We start from the raw sequence: 16,526 nt of genomic DNA on the forward strand, positions 1-16,526 counted from the left end.
AACCTGGTTGGCTTAGTTTAGGCTTTCACGAAGCACGGTACCATAGCTATTTGATCACGATCATGTATATGTTAATGCTACCACTTGTCGTAAGGGGCAGTGGGAGAACCACAATCGATGTGATTTTATGGTAGTGCAGGCGTCCCTATGGTGTCCAGACTAGAAGGGGCAGACCCATCGTAATTATAGACTTATGTTGATCTAGCGTGGCCAGCCAGCTATTGCTAGGTCCCGCCTCAGGCCGCACAACCCAGTCATGTGGGGATAAGACATGACACCAGCCAGCTATCCATCCAGGGTGTTTTTTATGTACATTTATATGAGATGATTTATATGTATAAAAATTCAGTATGTTATACCATGTTATGATAAAATATGTTTTTTCCAGATATGATACACATAGTTTTATCAAGTATGATTTATGTACTTTTATACGTACAACACGAAAATACTTATTGTTAGCTTTACCGTGATCCCAAGAGGGGGGGTGAATTGGTATTTTTAAATTTTATCTTCTAGGTATTCCTCCTAGCAGCAGTATGTTCACAAGCCTAGGGTCAATCTAGTGCAAATAATGTAAATGTACTGGAATTTAAATAAAGCAATTTAAACAATCATATAAGCACCAGAAAGCAGAAAAGAGAAGATGACACGCAGATATGTTATCGAGGTTCGGCCAACTGCCTACGTCCCCGCCTTGGCTAACCAGCACAAGGATTATCACAATACCTTGCTCACTTAAACGGGTGGAGCGGCACCTATACAAACCAGGTCAAATTACCACAGGGCTGACCTCAACCTTTACACCAATCCTTACCGGGCTGGATTACCGCCCCCTCAGGCCACGCCTGGAATCTCTCAGATATACAATCAAAGGTACAATACAATTGTGCTTTCAAGTAAAGCAGATTTGTACCACAAATGCGCACAAACACAAACACCACAAGTGATTTAAAATGTAAGCTCTGTGTGGTCTAAATATGTCAACTCTCAACTATGTTTTCTATCAGTGTAGCATGTAAGTGAGAGTGTCAATAATAATCTATGTACTTTAAAATATTCAATCAAGCGTATTCACACAGAGTATCAAACAAGCCTCAACATAATCAATCAATAGAATGTGTCAATCATACGAATATGTATATGCTTGAATGGCAAAATAGATAATCTTTGTTTTCGGTAAATGATATATTACTTGTATAAATAATACCACAAAGATTAGTGTAACAAGCACAAATATATTTTCACAAATTGTTCAATAAATTCCACAAGATATTTGAGTAAGCTTGAAATATGTTTTTGCAAGTCAAAACAAATACACACTTCCAAAGAAGTTTACCACAAGTTTTCTTAGAATAGGCTTATGAGCAAAGCCTCCTAAGAAAACTTAGGTTATGCTCTCGAGAGAAAAGTCGATATAAACACTCTAAACAATGAGAGCAAAACCTATTTGAATATACACTCAAAGCACTTACAAATGATTTTTTTTTTAAACTTGAAGAAGTGAGCTAAAGTGCTTTTGGGAAAGATTTGAGCAAAAGGAATCACAAGGAGGTATTTTTGCTTGAGAGAGATTTTCCTAATCCTTTTTGCTAATCCGTGCTTAATCCACAAAATGAAGGAGTATATATAGACATGCTGAAAATTTTGACCGTTGGGGACTTATTTGGGACTTTTGGAAAAGTTTAATGACACTTAAGAAAATTTAACCATGTTTTAAAAATTTAACCTCGGTAAAAAAAAGAGCAACCCGAGAGGTCCGGTCGACCAAAAGTGGTTCGGTCGACCAGGACTTAAGTAGCTCGGTCGACCGAGGGCATTTTGAACTGAGTGGTCGGTCGACCAGGAAAAGGCAATTTTTCAAATCTCCGAGGTTCGGTCGACCGAGGCCTTTTTGAACTGTGTGGCTCAGTCGACCGGACCGTTGGGAATCCTCCTAAAAACGCTACGGTCGACCAGGTAGTTATAGTACAATTTTGATCGGTCGACCGGGGGGTCAAAATGTTGACTCCTAGGGTGTTCGGTCGACCGAGGTCAAATGACCTGTAAGGGGTCGGTCGACCGGGCCTGGGTCAAAAAGTTGACCCGGATCGGTTTCGATCGACCGGGCCAATTTGAACTAAATTGGCCGGTCGACCGAAAGTGCACTAAGTGTGCATTTCGGTCCCGAATTGACCCAAAAGGGTTTATTTCAAGTGCCTAATAAACATATGTGCATATGTATGTGTCCTAAGGTCACTTGGGGTCCAGTTTTGGAAACACCGAAAAAGTTCGGTGTCGGTCGACCGAAAGGTCTTTCTACAGTACTCTTTCATTCATGGTTTGGTTTGAGCTTACAAAATAAATCATGCATGTGATGTGTGTGCTTATTACAAACCAAAGCCCTAATTACTATTACAGACAAATTTCACTTAGAGATACTACAATTTGAAATATGAAATTGTCTTCAAGCTTCCACATGCCCTTGAATATATGCTAGTATAAACCTGCACATGAACTCGGTATTTATTAAATACAATTGTATTTGTCATTATCAAAACCAGGGTGTGACCTATAAGGTCAACACTTATGTTGTCACACACTGATATTAGTTTATTTCCCTTATTGAGAGGTGTCTTACCACAGCTGTATAAACATTTTAGGAGCCCCGGATAGAAGAGCTGATAGAGCTCTGCAGCATTAGGGTTCAGCTGTTCTACCATGTCTGAAGAGTAAGTCATTTTGCTAGGGTCTAATAGATTTTTGGGTGGTGACCTTAGGCCACTTTTGGATATTTTTGGATACATGTATGTATATGAAAGTTGTAGTAAAACTCTGGTATTGTGTTGGTTGAATAATTTGATATGTATATGATTTTACTTTTCCTACTACTTAGGTATCCATTTTGTATTTCAGGTATATCCCTGGTACCCATGGCTCCAGGTTGATTATGATTTGTCAGGATTATTATATTGGATATTAAAATGGAAGGAGAAAAAGTTTTGGTAAATTAGGCAGGTCGTTACATTACTTGCATCATTTTATAGTCATTATCAGTCAAATCTTGTTCTTCTTTAGGCACTTCTTTTCCATCTACTAATTTAGTAGGAATGTAGTCATCATGTGTGACAACTTTCCATGTTTTCCAATCCATAGTTTGAATATAGATTCTCATTCTTTGTTTCCAAAAAGTGTACTTTGCACCGCAAAAAATAGGGGGTCTAGTTGAGAATTGTCCTTCAGAAAAAGGGGATACACCTGGGTGTGCTATAGTGATCTTTATATAACTTCTAGTTAAGATTTGCTATAACCCCACTCTGATACCAATTCAAAAGGAAGGTAATTCACAAGAGGGGGTGAATTGGGATTTTAAAATTTCTTTGATTAATTCTTTTTCAATTTATTTTAAGTTCAGCAACCTCACAAGCAAAGTTATTTTACAATTATAAGTATAGCACAAAATTAACTTCGTAAAACTTTTATGAATGTGTATACCAAGTTATATAACTTGTTTAGCACCTCAACATAATCCAACCAACACAATCCACACTAAAGAAAAATTTCAGCAATGCCGTCAAGTTTCAGCACTTTTGTAACTCAAAGTAGAGTTTGAGAATATTTGTTTTTTGGTAGGAAGCCTTGTATTTGTGCACCTATTTTCTCACTATAAATCACAATTCAAACTTCCAACAATCTTCCAAAAACTCAGACTTTAAATAAACTTTCAGTTAATTAGTCTTGGGTGTTAACCAATCAACGTACTCCCTTTAAACTTTCCACAATTTATATTGATCAACCAACGTTGTAGAGGCCCGAAGAATTATAGAAATTAAGTAAATAAAAGAAAGGAGAAAAAATGATTTTTCAAAAAGGGATTCAGCAGGGTCTCGTCGACGAGTGCAGAGTGCTTTTCAACGAACAGACTTCTTGGACTTGTCAATGGAGACTCGTGTCTCGTCAACGAGAACTTACCAAGATGGGGCTTGGTAGAGCCTAAAGTTCATCGACGAGGGCTACTAGTTCGTCGATGAACTCCCTTCACGAACTCGTTGACGAGGTGACGTATCTCGTCGACAAATCTACATTTTATAAACATACCAACCTCGGGATTTTAGCGTGAAAATTTTGCATGAAACCTTTCTCTCTCTAAGTTTCGTCTCCCCCTCATTCTCTTTTCATTTCCGGCTTCAATTCTCCCCGATTCGATGATCGGAAGCCGCCACGCTACTCCTAGGAAGATTCTCTTCAAGTTTGTTGGAGTCGTTGGTTAGGCCAACTTGTGCACCATCTCAAAATCTGGGTAAGTTGGTTACTTTAAGTTTTATAAGGTATTTAGTGTTTCTGAATTGAAGAAAATACTTACATAGAATAATACTAATATTTTGTTGGGAAAAATGTAATTTCAGGGTGTTGAACTGGAAACACCAGAGGAGTAGGTTTAGTTATGTTTGTGGGCTTCTCAATAAGTCAGGTAAGGGGATAAATTAAGTCAGCCTTTTTCATGAATTATTTACTATTATGCAGCATTTATTTTTAGAAAAATATTTATGTTATAGAACTATGTTTGTGAATACTGTTGTGGGTAAGGGAAATGATTTTAACACATTTTATAAGAAAATATGATTTCAAAACAAATTATGAGTTTATAAGGTTACTTATGTTTGTGTGGCATGAGTATAATGTTTCCATGGAAATTATGTTATATTGAAATATAATGATTTTTCCAAGATAAGCATGTAATAGTAGTTTTCAGGAAAACCCTAAAAACAGTACAAGAACTATGGTTTTAAGATTTTGTTAAATAATGCAAGAATTTATGTTTATTATGCTATGAATTATGTTTTACGTTATGAATTATACCGGAGCAAAAGCCGTGATTGTTACGTTATGATTTATACCAGTGTAAATGCCATGATTTTTATGTTATGAATTATGTCAGTATAAATGTCATAATTTTTACGTTATGAATTATGCCAGCGTAAATGCTGTCATTTTTACGTTATGAATTATGCTGGTGTAAATGACGTGATTTTTACGTTATGAATTTTTTCGGTGTAAATGCCGTGGTTTTTACGTTATGAATTATGTCGGCGTAAATGCCTTGATTATGTATGATACGTAAGAAATCATGAAATATGTTTATGTCAAATTTCTCAAATACAAAACAACTATGTTTTAATATAGAATGTATTATATGTTATCAGAACCTGGATAGTTTAGTTCAGTTTTATGAAGCACAGTATCGTAGTTATATGTTCACGATTATGAATATGTTAGTGCTATCACACATTTTAAGTAGAGTGTGGGAGATGGCAGTCGATGTGGTTTTATGGGAGTGTCGTAGTTCCCCCAGTAGTCTGACACAGGTGGAACAGACCCATTGACTTACACACATATGTTTGACTTAGAGTGGTCAGTCAGCCATTGTTAGGTCCCGCCTTTGAGCCGCACAACCCTGTCATGTGGGGGGTAAGACATGACAACAGCTAACTATCTAACTATCCTAGGTAATAATTCAAGTATGACATGGTTATACAAGATGATTTTTCAGTATAGAAATGTAGTATGTTAAACTATGTTATGATAAATCATGTTTTATTCAGATATGATACAACTCTTTATACAGTTATGAATTATGTATTGTTTATATGTATATCATGAACAATACTTATGTTGTCACTCACTGATATTAGTTTATCTCCCTTACTGAGAGTTGTCTTACCCCAACCATACAAACATTTTAGGAAATCCAGGAGAAGGGCGGATAAAGCTCCATAGTGGTAGAAGTTGGCCGAACTATCCTATTAGAAGGGTAAGTAGGTGAGATAGGGTTAGATGGGTTGTAAAGACCTGAAAATTAAAATGATTAAAATAATTAGAAAAAATAATAAATGAACTGATAAAAGGAATAGTATGAAAATAATAAAATAAAATAAAATAAAATATTAATTAATTAATTATTTATTTATTTGAATTAATAAATTAAATATATGATATTTATATGTTTATATATATGTGTGTGTGTGTGTGTGTATATATATATATATATATATATTTATTTATTTATTTATAAAAAGGTTATAATATTATAATGTTATAATATAGTATATTATATTTTATATATAAAGATAACTAAAGAAGAAGAAGAAGTACAAAACCTGAAAATTTTTATTTTTCCTGTCGTCCGTCTCCGTCTCTCTCCTTCTCTCAATTTCTCAACGAGTTTGCAGCGGATCGGGAAACGGAAGGTGTCGTTGGATTCCTGGTTCTGCTGCCGGCATTTCTATTGGAACATATTTTTCATGAGAATGATTTAAGCACTGCTCTTGAGGAAAGGTAATTTTTCCCCATTTTTTCAATTTTATTTTAAATCTGCTGTTAAATTGACTATCGGGCACCACCACATGATCTTAATCACGGTTGTCGTCATTTTGGCATAGGTAAACTTCCAATGGAGGTTTTCTAGGCCCCACTCCAAAGCGATAGTGAGATTTAAAAATTTTGACAATTTGAGTATATTTGCGGGTATTACTATTTATTTAGAAATTATGACCATAGGAAATACTTAAATAATATTTTATTCAGAAATAATTTATTGAAATTAGGAATTTAATTTTAAGATCTGAGTAAGCGCCACAGGCATCTTTTTGGGGTCCCTGTTGGCGTAGTGTAAGAAATCAAGGAGAAAATATATATATATTAAATCAAAATTTTTATGAATTTAATGAAAAAATAAATTGTGTTATATATATGTATATATGTTTCGGTATGGGTAAATGCCAACTGTTTAAATTATATTTTTCCGAATTTAGAGTTGTTTATTAGATATATATATACGAAAATGAATTGATGAAAGTGGAAAATATTTTCATAATAATTATGTAAGAAATGAATAGTATTTTCAGTATATAAGCATTAAATGTTGGTTGGCTTATTTTACAAGTATTGTATGAATTTTATTGCTAAATTGTGTGGCATGAGTAAATGTAAATTTTGTGCAAACATACGTTAAATGTATGAGATGCAGGTTACGTAATGCATTGTGAATAAAATATGATATGGACTATGTTGCTTGTGTGTGTTAATGCAACCATGTAAACAATTGAAATATGTTGGGTAAAACAGATGAAATATATTGGGTAAAACAGCTGAAAGTGGTTGGGTAAAAATGTATAACAGCTGAAATATGTTGGGTAAAACAGCTGAAAGTGGTTGGGTAAATGTTTAACTGAAAAATGCTGGGTAAAACAGTTGAAAGTGATTGGGTAAATATATAACAGTTGAAAAATGCTGAATAAATGTATGACAGTTGAAATATGCTGGGTAAATCAACTGAAAGATGTTGGGTATGAAATAAAATTAAATAAAAAAAGAAATAAGTAAAATGAAAATGAAATGTGAAATGTGAATAATATAAAATGAAAAAGAGACGAGAAGCTTGGAGGAATCGTTGGAAGCAGCCTTCGAGTCTTCGGAGAGCAAGGAGGTGCTAAAGGAATCATCAGAGAGAGAAAGCAGAGGCGATCGTCAAGGAGAAGACTCGTTGGAGGCTTCATCGAGGGAGCAGAACAGAGGAAGCTTCGTGCAAGAGGTAGGATAGGACTTTCGATGCATTCTAGATTCTGCCCTGTTTAATTTATGTTATAAACCAAGAATTCGGAAAATACGCGCCTTGACATTTATGGCGTAAAAAGGCAAGACTTTACACCTGAGGCATACACCTTCTCCCTTGAGGCATATGCTTTTTAGGAATTACACATTTCCACTAACACCATTTCCACTAACACCTTTAAGGCATTTTAGGCCCAAAACGAGGTGCGCATCAAAAATGCTTTTCAAAACACTGGAACAAACAGCTAAACATTACTGTCAAACCTTCACACTCAATCCCACACTGCTTTAGTAGATTTAAACATTAATATAACTTTTAATTGTTGGATTTCAAATCCTATATTAAGGAACTATTACTAAAGTATTACTTACAAGTATTTCTCAAAATTGACAGGGATCGTCACTTAACATAATGACAAGAGGGCAATCCAAAATATGAAATATGTAAAAGGAATAAAAAAATATAAAGATTGGATTTAAATACAATAAGTATTTGTAATAACATGCTTCAATGAATTACAGCAATCAGAAACTGGCCACTCGCTCTCGCCTAAAATAGAAAAAAGACCATAAAACAAGCCTGCCCGCATCCATATCATGAAAAAGATATTAAGGGGAAAAACACAGGTAACAAAACCCAGATTATAAACCACATTTTCTTGCTTCTAAAACAGTTTCACGAGAAAATTAACCCATTAAGACAAGGCAAGCGCTTAGCTAGAGCAAAACTGCACACTAATTCCTCATTTTGCCTAGTTTCCACGGCCCCTCGAGCGGCCACCCACCCTTCCACGACCACGGCCATAACCTCTTCCTCCACCTCTGCCTCTTTCATATCCAGCACCTGTCAAAAGCAAGTGCCTCAGCTGATCAATGGAAGATCTCACCATGAAGCATGGAGCAAATGAATAATTTTGACTACAGCCAACATCAGAATAAAACTCAAAACAGTTCAAAACCAACTTAAATAATTTCTTCATTTTCCCAAACACATCAAGTCAGAAATCAAATCAGAACCCCTGCATTGAGTATAATTTCAAAACCATATGGAATATGTTGTACAAGAACAATATATACACAAACAGGGACAAAGCATATATACCACGGTAGCCCCAACTTCTGCCTCGCCCAGCCCCACGACCCCAGTTTGAATACCCACCATTATCTATCAGGAAAAAGAATTTGATGCAAGGCAGGGTTACATACCAAAGGAAGATATGAACACAAAGTTGGATAATGAAGTAATCCCATAAAATAGGATACTGCTTAAATAATACCTTGATAGTTTTCATATCCACCCCAACCCCGACCTCTTCCCCTTCCACGACCCCGTCCTCGGCCATATGAATCTGAAAATCCCAATGCAGGAAATGTGTCAGGATAAAAATGGTAATCCTGACAACAAACTAGCAATTACTGCCTCATTTTGTCTCTGTGTCTATCATTACCTTCATTAACAGCATTGTATGGCGCATTATATTGTGCATTGTATTGTCCCCGTGCTGCTTGTTTTGGTTGAGGCTGCACTTGATAACGGTATTGTGGCTTCTGTTGTTCTACAATATATGGAGCCTGGTACCTGTGGATAAAATATTCCATTCATAATCAAAACAAAATTTGACAAAATTGAGGTGGCAAACAAATAAAAAATTTATCCACATCACAATCTTCTGCATAGTAAGACCATCTTGCCAAATGATGAATAGGGTATTGTGTTTATGCCAAATCCAAACGAGCATGTATTACCAGGAGCCGGCTGTTTTCTTGGAAAAAGATAAATGGGGTCACATGTTTATGCCAAATCCAAACAGGCATTTATAGCAGGAGCCAAGTCATCAATATTGATATCAATATATCAGCATTTATGAAAAGATGTTTGAGTTTTGGAACTAGGAAACATTTTCTGCAGCTAAAGAAAGCAGCAGTCCAATATTTGGCTACCTGATTGTACTATTTCAATATATAAAGCCAAAAATTCACATAAAACTAACTCTTACCCAGGAGAGTTTTTGTTCAGCTCTCTAGCAGACAAGGTGATTGAAATCATTGAGACATGGCGAGTCATCTCCAAACTGCATGACATTAATACAGGCATCAAACAGGTGTCAGGACACATGCCCCGCATAGGCATTCCTGTACATCTCACATACATACAGGATGATGTCCTAAAAAAAATTAAGGGACAAACGACTTACGGCACAAGCCCCTCTTCAATGGGTTCCCATACGTCAGTTATGCTTACAGAGCTGATAGCAGTATCTTGATGCAACCTCGGAATCCTCTTCTGTTTCAGATAAAAATGGCATATCAGTTCTGCTTTTATAGAATTAGGGAGGAAAAGGCTGAAGAAACAATGCTGCAAGGCACATGAACCAACCTTTATGATTTCTGCAATGGCGACTGTCTTGCTGATTGCCTGCCCCATTGCTTTCAAGACGATCTCTCTCACGCGTTTCTCCTAAATAAATATCACGAAAATATAAAAGATAATTCAGCAACATATAGTCAGGGACATAATAAACAAAGAACAAACTGTCGCCATATATAACAAAGGTATTCACAAAAAAAGAAAGAATAAACTCAATTTAGTGCTTATGGTCACATATTAAAAAATAAAATTCTTCACAACACAAACTATAAAGAAAGCAAAATAGAGGACATTCATCAAAAAACATCTTGAACAATAAGGAACCCTTTGGTATCACCATTAAAAATTATGGAATGAAACCAAAAAGAAAAACTGGAAACCAAAACTAAAAACCAAAAACAATCTGTTCAATATTTCCAAAACTAAAACAAATTAAATGCCCAACTCAGTCTCATTTTTGCCCTTGAATCAAATAACAGTTGAAAAAATATGATTAAAATAACAAAAATGCAAAAGAATGTAAATTATAGACTACTATAGGAAAACTAGAAATTAGTTAGAATCATGTTATTTAACTATTATATTTCTAAACTCACTTTTTAATGTGGTAATTGAAAATTATTAAAAACGAATTAATGATTTTTTTTTTCAAATTTTCAGACATTTTGTGGATATTTCCATTATAATTATATTTTAAATTCGCCTGGTCATTTTATTTTAATTTTAGTTAAAAATTTTGTATACAATGAATGATTTAATCTCCATAAGTTACTTCTTGATAATAAATTACTATAGCAATCAATATCCACAACTAAAAACCATAAAATCTTATTTTCAATTTCTTCGCAAAAACTGAAAGGGAACAGAAAACCCAGCAACATAAACATACACATAATATGTTCGCTTGTACATTATATAGCAATGAAAACAGATAACACAGAACAGAAACGATACCAAACAGCCCTTAAACAAACAAAAAATATGCCAAAATCACTATAGTTCTAGCTTGTTACAAAATACAAGCAGATCATAACTTAAGCAGAAAAGTAGATGAAAGTCATGCAGAAATAGTCAGATAAAAAATCTCGGCCTGTAAATCATTTTCTCACATGCCCTACAGGAAGCTACTTCCCATATGGAAATGGGACGTGGTTGCTATAGCAACAAAATTACTCCTCTCTTATTTGACTCTGAGCCAACACTCAGTCCCTCACACAAGGTAAAGTCAGGCCCGTTGGCATATTCCCCACCTCTTCCTACAAACCAAACACCTTAGCTAAGACCAGAGTCATCAAAAGTGAAATAATGTGCCTCCAGAGCCCTAAGCAAAGCGCATTAATATGGCACTCTTTAGGCACAAAAGCCATGCCTATACTGGATCATTTAGGTGCAAGAAAGCATGCATGCTTGTACAAATAATTACTTTCTCTGGCAAAGTTTCTTTTCTTTTTTTTTTTCTCTGTAGATTCAAAAATAGAAGAAAACAAATTATGTAGTAAAATATACACTAGAAATCAGAAGGGTGACCGCTACCTTGTCGATTTTTATTTTAACCTTCTGTTTTGGGCACTCTTAAGTTTATTATGTCATTTTCATAGATTTTTTACTACTATGCTTTTTCTCTATAAATTACTATATATTTCATTCCGATGTTGGAAGCTTACTTTACTCAGGTATACCCCCTAGGTCTTGTGCATTGCTTTCAGGCTCCAACAAACCTCGTCACTTAAAATAGCTTACATTATTAAAAGCACTGGCTGAGATTTTTTCCTTATTGGCATAAAAGCACCAGCTGGGAATGAACTGACCAATTCTAAAACATGGCCATGCCATCAGTACTGAGAGTAGAGTTGTGAAAAGCAGTTTCCATTCAAATGCTTCCAAAACTCACAACTGAATGATATAGTTGTTAGACCAATGGAATGTTGATTTCCACCAAAAGCCCATACCAGGTCATGTGCGCCTGGTCCAGCAAACTCCATCAGAATCCAAATTGGGCCTCTCAAAAGTGAGGGATTGATATGCCAGTATTCAATAATATGCCATGTCTAATAGCCAAAAGGAGAAAAATTATCATCGTTATAAACTGAGGAACGACATTCATGCAACCATGAGTATAGAACTCTTCAACGCTCATTGCTCAACATCTCGATAAGAAATAAGAGATGACAATTAATGGAAAATCTCCCATGGGACAACCCAATTACTTGATCTGACAGCCATGTTTTAAATAACTGAGATGACTATCCTAGAATAACAGCCAGGAGGATCTGTAGGCTAGTCTAATAACTTTAATAGGGACCATCAATATCACATGCCATGGCAATCCTTGTCATGGGAAGAAGATGGCACCAAAGAAAGGCCAATAGAAAAAATGTGGTCAGCATGGAACAATCCTGGGTCACAATACACATGTCATAGAAGATGACAGGGCCAACAAGGCTTAAGGAAGAAAAAGAACATAAGAGGCACAAGTTAAAGCAAATAAACTACACAATCCACATCTCATTTACTGTATATGAAAGGAAGGAAGATCCCACTAAACATAAACACTCCAATCATCAAGAGGTAATTTCCATCAAATTAAGACATTTATCCTCATCATGCAACAATGAAAATTGTCCTAAGTAAATTCACAAACTTGCATAAAAGGACAAACTTCAAATAGCAAAGCACATCAGAAAAAAAAATATTCTTGCACAGAGGACTATTCACTTACTCTAGTCTATAAAAGAAGGAGATGTCCTTTTTGCCCGGAAGCAATGATCAGTAGGGATTTTTCCCCCCATGAAGTTGGGTTCCCATGGGCAACTTCACCTGAGTTTTTATTATTTTCTAGATTTCTAACTCTTACTTTGCATGACGAAGCATGAAATTCAGATCATGGACTTTAATTTGTGGATTATGAATTGAGTTTCTTCCAAATTCACACAAGTCCGAATTCAAGCCCCAAAATCCATGATTCCAAAGTAAAAACTTATATAATTTTTAAAAATTTGAAATATATATATATATATATATATATATATATATATATATTTGCATTTTTGTAATTATTTTAAAATCTATACATAAAAAAGGAAATTTTGTTTTGCACATTTAAACACTATTCCCTATCTTCTTAATACAAAACTTGAAAAACTAAAAAAATAGGCCAAAATTTTTATAATTATTTGGAAAACTAAAAAATGAAAAATGGAAAATATTTTCCATTACTAAACTGACCCTTTAGTCTATTTGGTATTGTTTCTATTTTCTATTTTCATTTCTATACAGCAAAGAAACAATTTATGAAATGTGTTTGCTTACATTGCTAATTTTCAGTTTTTATTATCGGTTTTCAGTTGTTTGAAAAAAATTTGAAAATTAAATTTTATGATTTTCAATTGTTTTGACAACTTATTATCAGAATTTTTTAATAACTATAACTAAATTTTTTGAATTAAATCATTCACTTCATACATTCTCTTTAATTAAAATAAAATTATCATAGATATTTAAAATATAGTTAAAAGTAAAAACTTTCGTAAAATTTAAAAAATATTAAAAATATAATAGAAGTGTGTGAATAAGAATTGATATGCATGTCTACACACATAAGAATCCAACTATGGTCATCCATTATCTGATTTTTTTTTTGTAACCATGATATCTAAATAGCACATAATCTTAGACAACCTAATGTCCAAACCTATTGGTTTAGATTGAGAAATTGCAGCATACAAGCATGATAACCTGAGCTGAGCAACAATGCTCCCTTCATAAGTAACATATACTTAAACACCAAGATCTCACGTGGTGCCTTAAATGCAAAAGGCTACCCTAAATCAAGTCACTCTCCATTCATGCTGCTCACTCTATTCCTTCCTCCTGGAGGAAATTCTTTCAAAAGGGTAATCTGAGCCTAATAACTTTCATCTCTTACCCACATGCCCAACCAAACCCCCCCCCCCCCCTGGCTCCAATTTCACACCTTGACATCCACACCACGAAGCACATACAGTGACTCAGAGAGACAAGTGCATGGACCTGGATAAGATTAACAGAGCCTAACACCTCCCTTGTCTCATGATTGAAGCACCAAACACCAATTAATCCCGATAAATTCACGCATTATACCTCATAAGCAAACAAAACAATAATAAAATATGAAAGTGCAAAAAAGTAAAAACACTGAATTACATCCCATTCACAAGAAAATGGATCCACTGATCCTGATTATCTTCAATTCTTCACCTGTACAAAGACTATTTTCTTGTTCATTTGCCATCAAATATTAATGTATTATTTGTTCACATCCACTGTCAAACTAGGAAGAATTTCTTGAACATCTCAAAAAGACAGCACAGCCCTACTGCTATTCATTTCCTTCTAACAATCAGATGTCAATCTCTTCTGTGTATCCCTTGGTAAAATTTAATATTATGTGTTATCTGCCATATTTGATCATAATCACTTGCTCAAATAGAATCAATACTAAACAACAATTAACACACAGACCAAAAAAGTTTCAAGGGAAAATAGCTGTAAAACAGAGACAGAATAAGAAGAACCAACCAAAAGAAGCCTCAATTCCAACACCCCCCCTCTCCTGAATAAAAAAAACAAATACCAAAAAAAAACAAACAGGAAAAAAAAAAACAAATAGACAAAAAAAAAACAAAAGAAAGAAATGAAAATACTGCAGCTAGAACAATTTGATTAATGTGTTATACACACTGCAGATAGTGAGGAATTGACACTCACCGGGAGCCAACTATCGAATGTACCCATATTCCATCTAAAATTTTTTTTAAAATAAAACATTTAAGCCAGAAGCAAACTCCAATTGAAACACACTCCCGAGATCATGGCTAAAAATAAGACCTAAAAATCAAAAATGGAGGGAATAGAATATGATTATGCCATTAAATATTTGTCCATAAAAGCAATCAATAAAATAATCCAATCATTAAAAAAAACCAACAAAAAAAAAGCACAAAAACTTCACCAAAAGCAAAAACTGACGACAGTATGAACAGCCTACTAGAAGACGACCTTGTGAGGTTATAAATACACCAAAAATAAGCAAAATCCATCAAGGACCGATGCAAATACTGTCTCAAAAATTAGACACTCCACATTAAATCACAATCCATCAAATCCGAACACACAAACCCTCCCCCAAATAAAAGAAAATACAATACAATAAATCAATCTATCAGCAGATTCAGTTCATAATACCAAAGAGAAGAAGAAGAGTAAGAAGAAAAGAGTACCTGAAGAAGAGTAGTCGCATAGCTGATATAGTTCCTTATCAAACCCTGCGTCGTGATTCTGATCTCGTTCTCGTTTATGACCGACTCGGGCCTGGGTTTCTCCACTCTCTGGTACCTGTCCATGCTCTTGGCTTCAAAAAACGGAAAAACGCACAGGCGAAATAGAGAGTGAATGCTGGAGTGTAAGAAGAGCGAGGGAAGGAGAGAAACCCTAAACCCCTCGCAGTCTAAAACCTCAGCTGGTGTTAACAGCCATACGGGTCGCAATTTAAACTCGACCTGGATTTGCTAATCGTGTTTTTGGTGGGAGCAGTATCCCCAACGGCTACCAGGAAGCGTAGTCGACACCAACGGTTCAGATCTAAGGCTTAAGACGGCAGGCTTCGAGCGATTCGCTCGCGCTCCCGTAGGCGCGTTCGGCTTGAAGATTCCTATCCGGGGCCGCATCTTCCTATCGTGGGGCCATCGTAATGGGCCGCGACAGCCCGCCCAAACTCAAGGCCGTATGGGGGTGAAGGTAGCGAGACCAGTGTCCATGAATTTTGAATTTTAAATTGAAATTTATTTGTATTTAAATAAAATATTATGTAATTTTATTATATTTTATTTAAATAAAAATCAAATTTTGAAAAAAAAAAATATCTTTCCTATTACAATAATAACAACAAAACCAAATCTTAATCCCACTAAGTAGAGTCAGTTATATGAATTATTTTCCACCAATTTATACAATCATGGACTATTTCTTTTGATAGATTTAAGAATATTAAATTCTTACTCACTATTTCCTCCCAAGTTATTTTAAGTCTACTCATACCCCTTCTACTGCCCCCCACAGTAATAGAAAAAGATAATTATCTTTCCTGCTAATAGAGAAAATTAAATTTGTCTTAAAAGACTAAAACGACTTATCATTAAATAGTATTTAAATTTCTGTTTGTGTTATGTTATTATGTATCAGTGTTTTTCATTGTTGTACTTTCATAGAGGTAAATATGTTAAATTAACAATTTGAAAAAAAATATATATATCAAAGGAGACAAAGAAAGGAAGAAAATATATTTAAAAAAATAGTCATTGTACTACTATGATGAATATAAACTTAGCAACTACATTATAAAGAAAAATATTTAAAAAAAAACGTAAAATTGAAGATAATTATGGGTTCTAGAAAATATTTTCTATTTTATTTTTTAGTTTTCTAAAGAATTATAAAATTTTAACTTTTTTTATTTATTTTTTCAAGTTCATGTTAAATGGATAGATGATAAAGAGTTTTATTTAAATGTGAAAAATATTTTATTCTATTT

General features: G+C 34.5%; 1 protein-coding gene across 1 annotated transcript; it reads right to left on the bottom strand.

Moving 5' to 3' along the window:
- Positions 1-8,044: 8,044 nt before the first annotated feature.
- On the bottom strand, positions 8,045-15,522 carry LOC131155100 (uncharacterized). Its single transcript, XM_058108022.1, has 8 exons — positions 15,217-15,522; positions 9,968-10,048; positions 9,786-9,874; positions 9,588-9,662; positions 9,039-9,169; positions 8,868-8,939; positions 8,693-8,755; positions 8,045-8,434 (listed from the first exon to the last, which is right to left on the bottom strand). The coding sequence occupies exons 1-8, from the start codon at positions 15,337-15,339 to the stop codon at positions 8,343-8,345; spliced, it is 726 nt and encodes a 241-aa protein (XP_057964005.1). The 5' UTR covers positions 15,340-15,522; the 3' UTR covers positions 8,045-8,342.
- Positions 15,523-16,526: the final 1,004 nt, after the last annotated feature.

The sequence above is a fragment of the Malania oleifera genome, chromosome 5 (assembly GCF_029873635.1).
Source record: "Malania oleifera isolate guangnan ecotype guangnan chromosome 5, ASM2987363v1, whole genome shotgun sequence".
NCBI lineage: Eukaryota > Viridiplantae > Streptophyta > Magnoliopsida > Santalales > Ximeniaceae > Malania > Malania oleifera.